Below are 13,152 nucleotides of genomic sequence, written 5' to 3'. Positions count from 1 at the left end.
CAAGGATTACATTGCAGCCTGTTTTTTTTTTTTTTGCAGCCCCTTCTCTCAATACAAACACTTTCAGTATTGTACCTTTGGAACCAAAAGTCACCCTTCAGACATGGTACCTAGACCTCAGCGTTTTCACTGTAAACACTACCCTTAAATGTGGGCAGGGTCATTGTCACTCACTGCTCCGTCCGCACCTGCTATATTTTCTCATCAGAGGTGACACAGAGGAAAGTCTCCACCTCAATTATCGTCCACAGAATGAGGATGCAGGCCGAACTTTTCAGAAAAAAAAAAAAAACGGGCTACAGTGACAGTCTCTCTCTATGGGATGTTTAAAAATAGTGGGTTTGTGCATTTAGTCCTTCTAAGGCAAGAGCAGGTGTTTGGTGTTGCTGTAGCCCACAGGAACGATGCTCCCCAATGGATTTTTTTCTAGAAGTGAGGACTGGAATATATGCAGTTCACATGATCTGGTTGAAATTAATTGACATAAACACAACAAAAAATTATTTTTTCTCCGACCCAAGCCAATGCAAGAGGCAGCAAAACATCCTTTTATTTTATAGTTACAGTTTACTAACATATGCAAAACTCTCCACAGTATTAACAGTGGTTACATAAACCTCAAAACCAGCCACAACTCAGCCATGAGCACAATGACCATCCGCTATTGACCAATCAACAGACTGCAGTGTTCACAGCTCCACCTTTTAGTACCAGATCTGTACAGATCGGTTCCATCGGTACCATTCACAACTTTTCACAGTGGAAATGGAAAAAAGTGAACCAATCTGAAATGTACCATACTGGACTGCTCAGTGGGAATGGGGCTCTTGACAGAAAACATGTGAAATAGGGTCCAGGTTGAATAAAACCTGTAACCCTTTAACAGGAGCATTTAAGTCTTTTTCTTCCTCTGTTGCTGTGTGTTTATCAGGACTCCAGTCATTTTTAGCTCTGAAATGAGTGTGTTGTTTGTATCCGTCATGGTTACTGTGCCTGTCCTTTTGAGTTGCACTCTAGTTCGCCTGGCAGGAAAGGCCACAGTCGCTTTGTGGTTGGACTCAGGTCTCCGTAAACCGACAAAAAGGTCCAGCTGTGGTTGCTCCCTGATTTTTACCGCCATAGCACACCTGTTAGGTGAAGCAGGGCTGTGTTTCACTGTTGTCTTTTTTGAGGAATGTGCACTTGAGTCAGATTTACTGAGCTGATCACAAGCAGAGCTGCTTTCAGGAATAAGAGTTCTCTGCAACTCTCTTCTTCCTTCCTTCACCATAGAGTCTGTAGCTATGCACAGGCCTTGAAAGCTGTCAGTTATTAACTTTTGTGGTGTGTTAAAAGTTACTGAAGAGTCTGTTAGCACCTCTAAGTTAAGAAAAGTGTGTGAAGAAGTAACTTTAGTGTTCCTGTCCTGCAGTGCCACTCCTGGAATAAACAAGTCCTTTAAGGTTTTTTCTGGTTGTTTGGCACAGTCACTGGAAAGGCAGGAGGCCGACTGAGGGGAGGTCTTCCTTTCTGTGGAGCTCCAAGTCAAGGAGTCATAAATGACATATCCATCCAAGGGGCAGGAATTGGACTTCCGTAGGATCCTGTCCACACAGTCAGTGTGAAACTGAAGTGTGTGTGAAAATGTGAGGGGAGAAGGGAGTGAGAGGAGGGGTTTTCTTGTATTACATCTGGTAAAACCATTATGATTTTTTTTTTGCAGTTTGGTTTCTGATGCACTTCACAGATTCAGAATAAAAATAGACTGTTGGATTTGGATTAAATGTAAGTAGATGCAATACTTTTTTACTACTGGGGTTAAGATAAAGTGAATTTCAATTTCCTTGCATGCTCTGTCCACTGTTTTTACATTTTAAAGGAACAGTTCACCCCAAAATCAAACATACATATGTTTCCTCTTACCTGTGATAACATTTTTTAATCTAGAATTTTTGAGTTATCGAGTGTTGTAGATATCAGCTGGAGAGATGTCTCCATGGAACTAGATGGTACTTGGCTTGTGGAGCTCAAACACCAAAAATACATTTGAAAAACTCAACAGCAATGTCTCTTTCCAGAAATCATGACCCTTTTTGCTAATAATCCACAGACCTTGCTGGGAGCAGTTCCATGTAGGAACTACTTTCCCTCTATTGAACCATACCCACCAACCGTATCACAGCGCAGAAGAAAGAGTGCATCTACTTATGGATGAGAGGCTCATGCTTGTGACAGTGTGAGATGTAAACATTAATGACATCACTCACGTTAGCTAGCTATCAGTAGATGCACGCTTCTTTCTGTGCAGTGACACAGTTATGGGTGTACTTCTGAAAGAGAGAAAAAAGTTACTACATGAAACTGCTCACAACAGAGGAGTGGAAGAAAAATATGCATTTTGGAGTGAACTGTCCCTTTAATATTGTGGCATACTAAAACACAACCTGTAATTATGTGGTGTGATCTGAGCTGTTAATTATGTGATTTTTAATATTTTGCATTATAGAAACGTTACAATAATGAGAGCACGCACACTTGAAATGTTTTACCTTGTGAAGGCAGGGCAGAGTTCGGACGTGCTGGCCCAGGCTGAAGTTCTGCAGACAGATCCGACACTGCTGTCCCTCATCCAGAAGCCGAGACCCTGATCTCACCCTGACCGTAGGTAGACACTCCAACACACTTTCAGGTAGAGGGTCTGCAGCTACAGGGATGATGCTGAGAAGCAAGACATGAAAATGAGCATATTACCAATAAAAAGCAGTAGTTCTCCTTAAAACCAAGAGACATTTTGTACTGCCTGTGTGAGTCCCATTTTCGGTGTCAGCAGTATTATTCTAAGAAGTATTATTCTTAGATAGGTCTCAGGTATTTTACATCAGAAAAGCATCAGTGTTCAGAGTGAATTCATCCATCTTATACTAAAGATAAATTTGTTTTCTGGATATCTTTAATAACTCACCTGCCATTTCCTGGCTGTGAGGTCACACCTCTTTGTTCATCACTCAGCTCCTCAGCCACGAGGTGCCACTTTTCTCTCCTTTTCTGTTTGAAGTGTAGTCAGAGTTTTTGTTTTCATCAGGTGGGTTTATTTAACCCCTTATATCTACAGTTATATTGTCAGAAAAGCTTGATCACTACAACCAACAGAATTATGATACTTCACTTGACAATGGCCAGTTTCATTAAGTATTTACAGTATATTAAAACAATATGTGGCATTATTGCCTGAAGTGGGAGTTTAGCTGATGCAGTAGAAGCATTATTTTAAAGCTGATCTGAATAGCTTACTGTCCGTGAAGCAAACGGATGCTGTGGGTGCTGGCCCTTCTTTGAGCAGTCCTCACATAGATAGAAATATCTGCAGACTGTGCATCTGAAAAGACAATAACAGGGATATAAGATGACATTGGACCATAGCATGACAAGGAAATTACAGTATACTGGATTATTCACCATCATTAAGTCTAAATTTCAGTTTAAATTACAAATAATATACACATGTACTTACAGGAATATTTGACCCTCCAAATGGCATTTGTATATCAGTAACTCACCTCTCGTTACACTGAATTTGTACGGAAAACTGTTTTTCTCACGTGCCTCTAAAGTAAACTGAGAAAATGTTAAACAGATGCAAAACTATACTGATACTAGAGGTGCAACAATTAGTCAATTAACTAATAACTTGATTGAAAGAAAATCAATTGCCAACTATTTTGATAATAGACTAATCATTTCATACATTTTTAAAGCAAAAATGTCAAACATTTGTTGTTCCCAGCTTCTTAAATATAAGAATTTGCTGCTTATCTGTATCATTTATGATAGTAAATGAAGAGTCTTTAGGTTTTCAACTGTTGGTTGGACAAAAGAGGCATTCTGGAAAATTTGTAATGAGTACTTTTCACAATTTTTAGACATTTTAATGACTATATGATTAATCAATTAATGGTGAAAATAATCAGCAGTTTAATCGATAATGAAAATAATTGTTGACAATATCTGTTGACAAACTCTCACACAACTCGTGCAGTATGATGCAAGTCTCATTTATCTAGTTGAATACTCAATACTTCCCAAACAGACAGCCCGTTTCGGACAGGAAACTGAGCTAACGGCGAAACTTATCTATGCTCTCTTCAAAGCCAGACTCCATTGACAAAAACAATAATTTTACCTACCTGAACACAGTAGCACAGTAGGTCTACCACTGCCTCAAACACTAAGTTTGTTTGTGTGATTGTGTGACTTTGGTGAATCCATCTAACCCTTTAAAACACCAATGTCACACAATAACACAAGAACACTAACGGATGGAGGCAGCGGTAGCAGCCCCATGTTCAGAGAGCTAAAATTACTGTTTTTGTCAATGGAATCTGGCTTTGAAGAGAGCAAAGGTAAGCTTCACTTTTAGTTGAGTTCCCCTTTGTAAAGGGGAACTCAACTTGTCTGTTTGGAAGTACTGAGCATAAGACTGGATAAATGAGACTTGGATTATACTGCACAAGAGAGAGCGTGTAAAAAGATGTTTTGATATAGTTTTGCTGTTGTTAAACATGGACTCCTATGACTTCAATTCATGAAGAAATTTCCCTGTTTTTGGGCTTTTCGGCTTACCGTGGAGGCATGTGAGAAGTTTTCTTTATGAATTCAAAGCAACACGGGAGTAACTGATATACAAATGATCATTTGGGATGTGAACTATTCCTTTAAAATACACTACAATGTGAATACTGTGATTGAAACTGCACAATGCTCAATGTTCAGTACTCAGATTACTTATGGTATATGCATTAGACTGCCTCTTGCTTACTTGAAACATTTGCCGATGACAGGGCAGACCCTGCAGCTATGACAGGAAACTCCCAGGTGTCTGTCTGGCTTCTTTCTCTCGGCAGCAGTGAAGAGCTTTGCTGCGTTTTTCATCTGTTCCTGAATAAACTTCAAAGAGCTGAAGTCCTCTCTGCACAGAGGGCACTTAACTGTTTCTTCCCTGTCTGACAGTCTCTGGTGATCCGCCCACACCTTCATGCAAGAGATGTGGACATTATTGCCACAACCAAACCTGGAAACAGACAAGGACAGCACATGAGAGAGCAGGAAATCTATCTGCACAATGCTGCAAATAAACCACATATCTTTCTGTTTGAATGAAATGTCCTCCTCTGTGAATATCAGGAGATCTGAACCTAATTTTACAACATCCGAAAATCTGTGCTGGTGGTTTCCGCTAAACATTCTGTATGTCAACAGCTGGATGTGCTGCACTGGGGTGGATAATCCTTTACGGGGTCATGTTCTGGCCAGTAGTTCAACAAAAGTTGACTAGAACATCTTACATCATACTGAAACATAACTGTACTGGAACAATGACAGCATGATACCACGACCCCAGACCAAACTCAGCTGCCCACACACCTGCAGTAAGACACGGGCTGTTTTTTCTCCAGCAGCTCCTCTTGACAGATGGGACACACATCCTGGACTTGGATCGCTTTCCGGCAGACACTTCCAGTCTCGGGGTCAGTGACAGCTTGGCTCGGGGTCTCAGAAGCAGCTGAGGGATCATTTTCCGTCCGGTTGTCTTTGGTTTGGTGTAAACCATGGAGCACCTCCAAGATCTGTCTCTCCACGAGTCCATGCTGAAATGAATCTGGAGCAGAGTTATTTTTAACATTGTATGTCAGCAGCAGCACATGCACAAGGGTGGGTCAGGACTTTCAAAATGCCTACAAACTTTACAAAGTGTCAGCCAGTGTAGAATCTGAAATTTGTGAAGTCTTTTAATCTAGTCTATTAAATCAGCATTGTGATGTCCATGTAAGACAGGCTTAGAAACCTCACAGACACACACACACACACACACACACACACACACACACACACACACAAACATTTCAAAGCAGCTTACATTCATGTTCTCTGGGTAGTCTGAACTTCCGCAGTAAAACCCTATAAAGATAAAGATTAAAAGTTTATTCTGGAGTTAGTATTGCTCATATAAAAGTGAATACTAATGATACATACACACAAATCTGTCATTAGTAGGCCTTGATATCAGCTGAGTTTTTAAAATATATTTTAGTTGAGTTTGGTTTACTTTGTTCAAGTACGAGTAAAGTTTTTAGTTTTAGTTTTGCCACACGTCAAAATGAATTAGTATTCAAAGTTGTCATAGCAAAACAGCCATGTCAGAATTTTACCTCAATGAAATACACTAAAAAAAAAAGTAACAAAATTCAATTTAAATTAGGTAAGAGCTGATCAAAAAAGTAAACAACACTGTAAATCCAACTTATTTACAAGTCATACTTTCTACTACGGACCCAATTTGTTCGGTGCTTAGTGCACCTTCACCAATGCAAAACATTTTTGGTAGAAACAAACAGTGAACAATGTGAATATAATTGCTTTATTGCCACAGTTTACTACTACAGTTTAGTTAACAATCTCATTGAACATGGGAATACTTTCTGGGAGAGTCCAGTTATTAGGACTTTCTGGACAGAATTTCATAAAGCATATATTTTCAATGATATTCATCTTATGGAAAAGACTACTTTTTCTCTTCATCTCCAGAAAAACATGTTTATTAAACCCTGGGCCAGCTGGGTGAAATACGCAAGATCCTTACGACCTGATTTTGGTGAGGTGTCTTAAAGAAGACCCAGTGATGTTTTTTTTTTTTTTTTTTTAGCAAACCTCATTGACTGCTATCCTGTTTTTTTTTCTTAAGTCTCCTCTGACATATATTTCATGGCACTTATATATTACTTATAAATTTCTTAAATTTTGAAGAAATCTTAACAGCAGGTAAAATTATTCTGTTTATCAGGATTTATGTTTTGTTACATAAGCTGCTGTTGAAAAAAAAAACAATTAATAAAAACAAAGAAATTAGGAATACTGAATATAAAATTTTATCAAACTTACATTTGGTCAGAAACTTACATTTATATATTTTTTTATTTAACTTATTATTGTGTAATTATTTTACTAGTTATGCAAGACTAATTTTTTTTAGATTAATGTTAAAAGACCTCATGCAACCCTTGCAGTACCCCAAAGTACCCTTAGGGCAGTGACTCTCAAACGTTTTCTGTCATGCCCCAGTTCAAAAGTCAACAAAAGTTCATGCCTCTCACCCCACAATTTTCTATCAATCATTAACAATAACTGGGAAAGCAACCAATTTTAGTGAAATAAAGATCAGTAAAACAGAATCATGATATTTTGTAGAATGGCATTTGCATTACTATTATGTGATTTATTGAACTGTTGATTGTCAATTGTGGTTTAGATGGTTACCCTCACCTGCCACCATAGATCTTGTCATTAGCCTATTGGTGTGCAGTATGTGTAACTATAGGTGTGATTTCAACTGTCCAAACATTTTGACCTGACGAAGATCTGAGTAGAATCAAAACATTTTCATTTACCTTGTGTCGTATGGAGTACTTATTCTCTCTCAGCATGCCAATATCAGCCACCAACTCTTGTTTATTTATTTTGGCTCCATAAATCATATTCATTTATCTTTGTTTCACTCCATATTTTTCCCCTGGTCATCCATGCCCCACCTGCAGTGGCTCTATGTTCCCACAGGGGGGCCACTCCACAGGTTGAGAGCCACTGCTCTAGGGGTCTACCACATTATGTCACATTGTGTACTTGTTTTTCAGATCAACTGCAACAAACTTCACTGAAAAGTTTCCCACCTGAACTATACTACAAACTATCCAGTCTTATGGATAAATACAATGCCTGTGTTCACCTCACAATGTTGCACATGTAGTACATATACAATTAAAAAAGGGACCATATGGAATATTATTTGCAGAAACAGGGAGTCTACAGGTGTCAGACACAAAATTTGATGCCTTTTAAGACCTTTTCAAAAATAATTTTTAACCAAATTAAAAACTGATTTTAATGTTCAATAATGTTTTAACCATTGCAGGTCAGCATAAAGGTAAGAAGTATATGTCCTGTGTAGTTGTAGATTTTATGTAGGAATATGATTACTGGAGTGACTTAGGTTCATCTACAACTGGCCAGGTAAGTGTAAGTATAAAGTAAATAGACAGCACTAGGTTTAAAGATTTGTAACATCAGAAATGTGAACTCATTTTGACAAAAATAAATTAAAATAACGATGAGATTACATCAAATGTTTGTGGCAATGAAGACCTTGGAAATTCACATTTAAGACCATTTAATTACTTTTAAGGCCTAGTTTAAGACATTTTATGACGTTTTAAGGCCTGCAGACACCCTGAAAAACCTTCGGGTGTGTGAATCTTTTGTGTGTGTATTACTGATACCAGCAGATGTGTTTGCACAGCTCCTGCTCCCTGGTGAACACAGGACAAGTGCACGTATGTGGGTCACCCAAGAACACCTGAACAACATGAACAAGAGAACATGCTTGAGTAAGAATACAAAACATGGTTTGTGGAGTCTGAGAAATCCATCCTGAATCAAAGAATTTAAGATTTACCTTAAAGTTCCTGGCCTCTCCCTCCTCTCTGAGCAGGAATCCTGTCGGGCCGAAAGACCTCAGGAAGAATATAGTTGTGGTGAGGGCTTGGTCCTGGTGGAAACTCACTGCACTGCTGACTATGTTCCTCCAGGTGGTTTTCCTGAACATTCTGTTACTGCAGAATAGAGAGATGTATCAATCATCTGACCCTCTGGTAATAAAAATGAGGGTACACATCAAGGATGAAGGGGCTTATGTCTCAGTAGGATTTGGAAAAATGTGTCTGTGTATTTATTTTCAGTAGACTCATCTACTGTAACAACTTTACAGGTCTTCCCTAAAAAAACTGGCTTCCTTTCTAACAGATAATCAATTTCAAAATACTACTGTTGGTTTTTAAAGCACTAAATGGTTTAGGGTCCAAATATATTTCTGACAATGTGTTACACTATGAACCATCAAGACCTCTCAGGTCTTCTGGGGCAGGTCTGCTTTGAGACTAAAAGTGGGGAAGCAGTTTTAAGATTTTATGCACCACATATCTGGAACATACTCCCAGAAAACTGCAGGTCTGTTGGAGACCTCATGCTACCTTTATTAAATCAAATATTTACTGATTTCTTACACTGCACTGTAACTTTAAGTCTTGTATTTTATACCTGTCTTAGTATATTTGTTTTTGAGAATCATCTTCCCACCATCCAAGACATATTTGAAAGCGGTTCACACGCAGAGCCTCTGCATTTTTTCTAAAGACCCCTCCCACCCCTCACACAGTCAGTTCTCCCACCTTGCCATCAGGCAAAAGGTTTTGCAGCATCAGAACCCATTCCACAAGGTTCTGCTACAGCTTTTTCCCCCCAGCTGTTAGACTTCTAAACACTCCTCTGCCATCCACATACAGCTTTTACATTACAACCGCTCACTGACGCTGCACTGAACTGAGACTGAAAAACCTGTCCACTGCTTTTCACTATTTATTATCCTGTACATATCATTTTAATATACTTTGGATTTTAATTGTCATTCAGATCATCATGTTGCTGTTTTATTAGGTCACTACTATATAATATTTATTCCTCTGCACTTCCTTATTTTTATTTTTAAGAGTTTATGTAAAGCACTTTGAATTGTCTTGTTCATAAAATGTTCAATATAAATAAAATTGCCTTGGCCTACAGAGTAAATAGAAAACTGCCAGGAGATTGCAAAGCAAATCAGTGTGATATCATATGTTCCACGAATTGTTTTCTCTTGTTATCTTTATCCCAGCCTGACAGTTATTAACAAAACATTCACAGAAAAAATGCTAATTACAGTTTTTACCTTTTGTCAGCTGTTTACATGCAAAAATACACTTGTAAACAAATACTTCCAGGTTCATAAACTGTAGCCAGAAAACACTTTGCATTTCGCTTTGTACGCTAGCTAACAAATAAAAAGCAGAAAATAAATTATTTTGAACATGTAGCTAATTAGTTTTCACGACAAATAGGCTATGACTAATGCCATAACGTTACAGAATATTACTGCACCTGGAAGTAGCTCAAAACTCACTATGTATTTAAACTGTTTCACCATCTCCTCAGTTATCCCAGTGTAAGACAGCTATGTTAAACGACGGGTGATTGAACATTGCCTTGCTGGCTAAACATTTTTCAGTACTTCCGGTTGATACAGCGGATTGAGAACTCGATATATATTGGGATACGTTAAAACAAACGTCAACACTTCAAGTTTAACTAATAAACTCGTCTAAGGAGGTGTACACATCTTAAAAGGGTATAAAAAGTACCTGTCTTTGTCGATAAACTCCCGAAGACCGGATATAACAGCAGGGTACCAAGGACGCTGCGGTGTCCATGGTAACCTGGCTGTTGCTAAGGGGCTTTTGACCGGCAGAGGGCGCCATTGCTAAACGATAGAAGCTCTTCGTGATTGGTCAGTTATGTACTTTCAGATTGACAGCAGTGACATAGTGATAAATTATTTAGTGTGGATTCTTCAGCAGCTACACTAAATATTCTATTTATTATATCGTGTATTATATTAATATTATTGTAAAAAAAAAACAAAACAAAACAAAAAAAAACAACAACAACGTATTGTTATTTAAATCATTATTGATGTTACTTTGTAAAACCAGCACAAAAGTAAAATGGATTATTTGATCCTGGACTGTAAAACATGTGATTTTCTAATGTAATCTAATTTTAGATAGTCTGTTTACCAAATTATTTTCAGTACCTTTATTAGGTGTATCTGAATATCCTAAAAGTATAACAACTGAAAATTACTTTTTGCTGGCTTATCAGCATTGACCTATGTAACCTGTTTTTTCATCCCCAAGTAAGAAACATCACCACAAAAGCAATTTTCCATCTTAGAAATATTGCTATGTGCAACCTTTTAATTTGATCTAAAAAAGTCACCAAAAAGCTTGTTCGTGCTTTTATCTCAAGTAGACTTGAATACTTGCTCTCAGGCCTCTCAAAGAAATCTTTAGATAAACTTCAGATGATCCAAAATGTAGCAGCACGTCTACTCACCAAGACTAAACATTGAGAACACATGACTTCGGTTTTAAAGGCTCTTCATTGGCTGACTGTTCATTTTAGAATTCATTTTAAAATGTTGCTTTTAATTTAAACTTAGACTCTGATTCAGTAGATAGCTTCAAACTAAATCTTAAAACCTTCTTTTTAAAAAAATAATCCTTCTTTTTTGGCTTACATTTGTGTATTTTTTTTGTACTTAATTGGTATCAAACTTAATTCGTATTTGTGTGTGTGTGTGTGTGTGTGTGTGTGTGTGTGTGTGTGTGTGTGTGTGTGTGTGTGTGAGAGTGATTGCATATTTGAATCCTACTCCATTTATACCATCTTTTATCTGTGTTTTCTCATTTTATTATGTAAAGCACTTTGAGTTTAAAAAAAAAAAAAGAAAGAAAGTACAACAGCATCAGCATCCCCTGTGCATTTTCTTATTTCCACCAGTGGGTGGCAGCAAATGCATGGACAAATTTGACAGAAATGTGTAACAATCAGGTGTCCATTTTATTCCATTACAGAACATAAAGCTGGCAAAAGACTGTTGACTGTGACTGGATAAATTTTAGCATCTGTCTCAGTTTTACAAATTACACTGTGCAGCATACAATACCAGTATATTGCTACTGTGATTCTGCATCTTTGCGCATCCAATGCATGTGCCTGTATATGCACAGTATGCCAGTCTGACCTAACTGATTTTGAAGACTTAGATTATTAATACAAAATATAACTAACTAAACAATGATGCTGTATAATTATAGATTTAACCACCAAGTAGTTTATAAAGTGTTTACAATAAGCTCCACCTCCACCAGGGTTTTAATACATGAATTAAAAGACACATTAGTAGATCCAGGGCTTTTTTTCATTACTAGGCCTATTCATGTTTTACTAGGGATGTCCCTCTAGCTGCCTCCACAAAAGGCAAGCATGTGATGTCATCCACAGCCCCAGTCAGTTCTTATCAGGACAGCTCAGTGTTGCTTCTGACTCTGCTGCGAAACACACACGCTGAAGGACTACTCTTGTAGAAATTTTCTTTCTCTGCAAAGGTAAACTCTAAAACTGAAGGATTCCTCTTCAAGAAGTAGCAAACACTGTGTTTTTAATTTTTTTCTGCACCTGAAAAGGTAAGTTTCTTTAATAGTTACAGTTTTTCTGCATGTTGATTGTTATCACTGTTCAGGCACTGTGGTTACACTGCTGGGAACAGGTCAAAAGTTAATTTATTAAATGTCAAATTGAACTAGAAATGTTATACTTGAGGCTATATGCTGCATGTATGGAAAGCGGGGATTGTGGTGAAGGTTTAAGTCGTAGAAAGACAAAACAAAAATCAGTTTATTGCCCTAAATTAGTATTAAACAGAGAGCAAATCCATGTTTACCACAAAACACATAAACAGAGATGATAGGAGCTGACCCAGTGTGTAGCTGGATTATTTAAACACATTATATCAAGGTTATATAAAGTGGTGAAATGGAGCTAATAAAGACTACTTCACATGGATCAGTGTTCTGGCATAGACATCCCACGCAACAAGGGAGTAACTTCACTTTGAGTTATTAGGTGTCTAATGGTTATTAGGCCATTAGAGAGTCTTTTGGGTGTGTTCAAGAATATATTAATCTTATAAAGTGTCAAATATTCCCTGAATTAGCAGTCATGGGAGTTGGAAATTAATAAAGTCTGTCTATGTCAATATATCATAAGCTCTTTGTTACTCCAGATGTGTAGCCCAGGATTTTAGAGATTGGTTGCTCTCATTTTGTAGCAGGACTGAGAGGACAAAGATGGAAAGATGTTGTGATTGACAGGAAATTGTAGATTTGAAATATGATGATGATGTACCAGGAATGAAATGCTCATCATACTCTTATCAGAGACTGTGAAGCAGATAAGGCACTGCCATATTATTGTGGAACTAAGTAGGTTAAATATGTTAAACCAATTTGCAAATATTAAATGTGTCCATAAATGCCTACCACTTCGTCAGAACCTCTTTTGGAGCTAGTGTGTATTTGTATAAAGGCCTAAAGGGGCGGATGTTGCAAACTAGCTTAGGCTATAAAGACTGCGGACAGAGGTCCATGATATTTACCTGCATCTATAGAAAACTTTCATTAAATATTAAAT

At 37.7% G+C, this 13,152-nt stretch overlaps 2 protein-coding genes across 3 annotated transcripts in view; one reads left to right on the top strand and one right to left on the bottom strand.

The window, feature by feature from the left end:
* Positions 1–623: 623 nt before the first annotated feature.
* zswim2 (zinc finger, SWIM-type containing 2) lies at positions 624–10,293 on the bottom strand. Of its 2 annotated transcripts, none has more exons than XM_049570321.1 (10): positions 10,260–10,293; positions 8,483–8,639; positions 8,307–8,383; positions 5,894–5,934; positions 5,401–5,635; positions 4,796–5,047; positions 3,271–3,355; positions 2,942–3,024; positions 2,529–2,697; positions 624–1,606 (listed from the first exon to the last, which is right to left on the bottom strand). In XM_049570321.1, exons 2-10 carry the CDS (start codon positions 8,630–8,632, stop codon positions 893–895), a joined length of 1,806 nt encoding a protein of 601 aa, XP_049426278.1. In that variant the 5' UTR covers positions 8,633–8,639; positions 10,260–10,293; the 3' UTR covers positions 624–892. The 2 variants fall into 2 exon arrangements, with proteins under 2 accessions (XP_049426278.1, XP_049426279.1); XM_049570322.1 differs by lacking the exon at positions 10,260–10,293 and adding an exon at positions 10,022–10,029.
* A 1,561-nt stretch (positions 10,294–11,854) lies between these two features.
* LOC125884988 (calcitonin gene-related peptide type 1 receptor-like) overlaps positions 11,855–13,152 on the top strand; it is a 30,191-nt gene continuing 28,893 nt past the window's right edge. Inside the window, exon 1 of the mRNA XM_049570333.1 lies at positions 11,855–12,146. The gene's annotated coding sequence lies outside the window, so the exon portion shown is untranslated. The remainder of the gene's footprint in view (positions 12,147–13,152) is intronic.

Source organism: Epinephelus fuscoguttatus, linkage group LG24 (assembly GCF_011397635.1).
Source record: "Epinephelus fuscoguttatus linkage group LG24, E.fuscoguttatus.final_Chr_v1".
In the NCBI taxonomy this organism is placed as follows: Eukaryota; Metazoa; Chordata; class Actinopteri; order Perciformes; family Serranidae; genus Epinephelus; species Epinephelus fuscoguttatus.
This window is presented reverse-complemented; position numbering and strand designations above follow the sequence as displayed.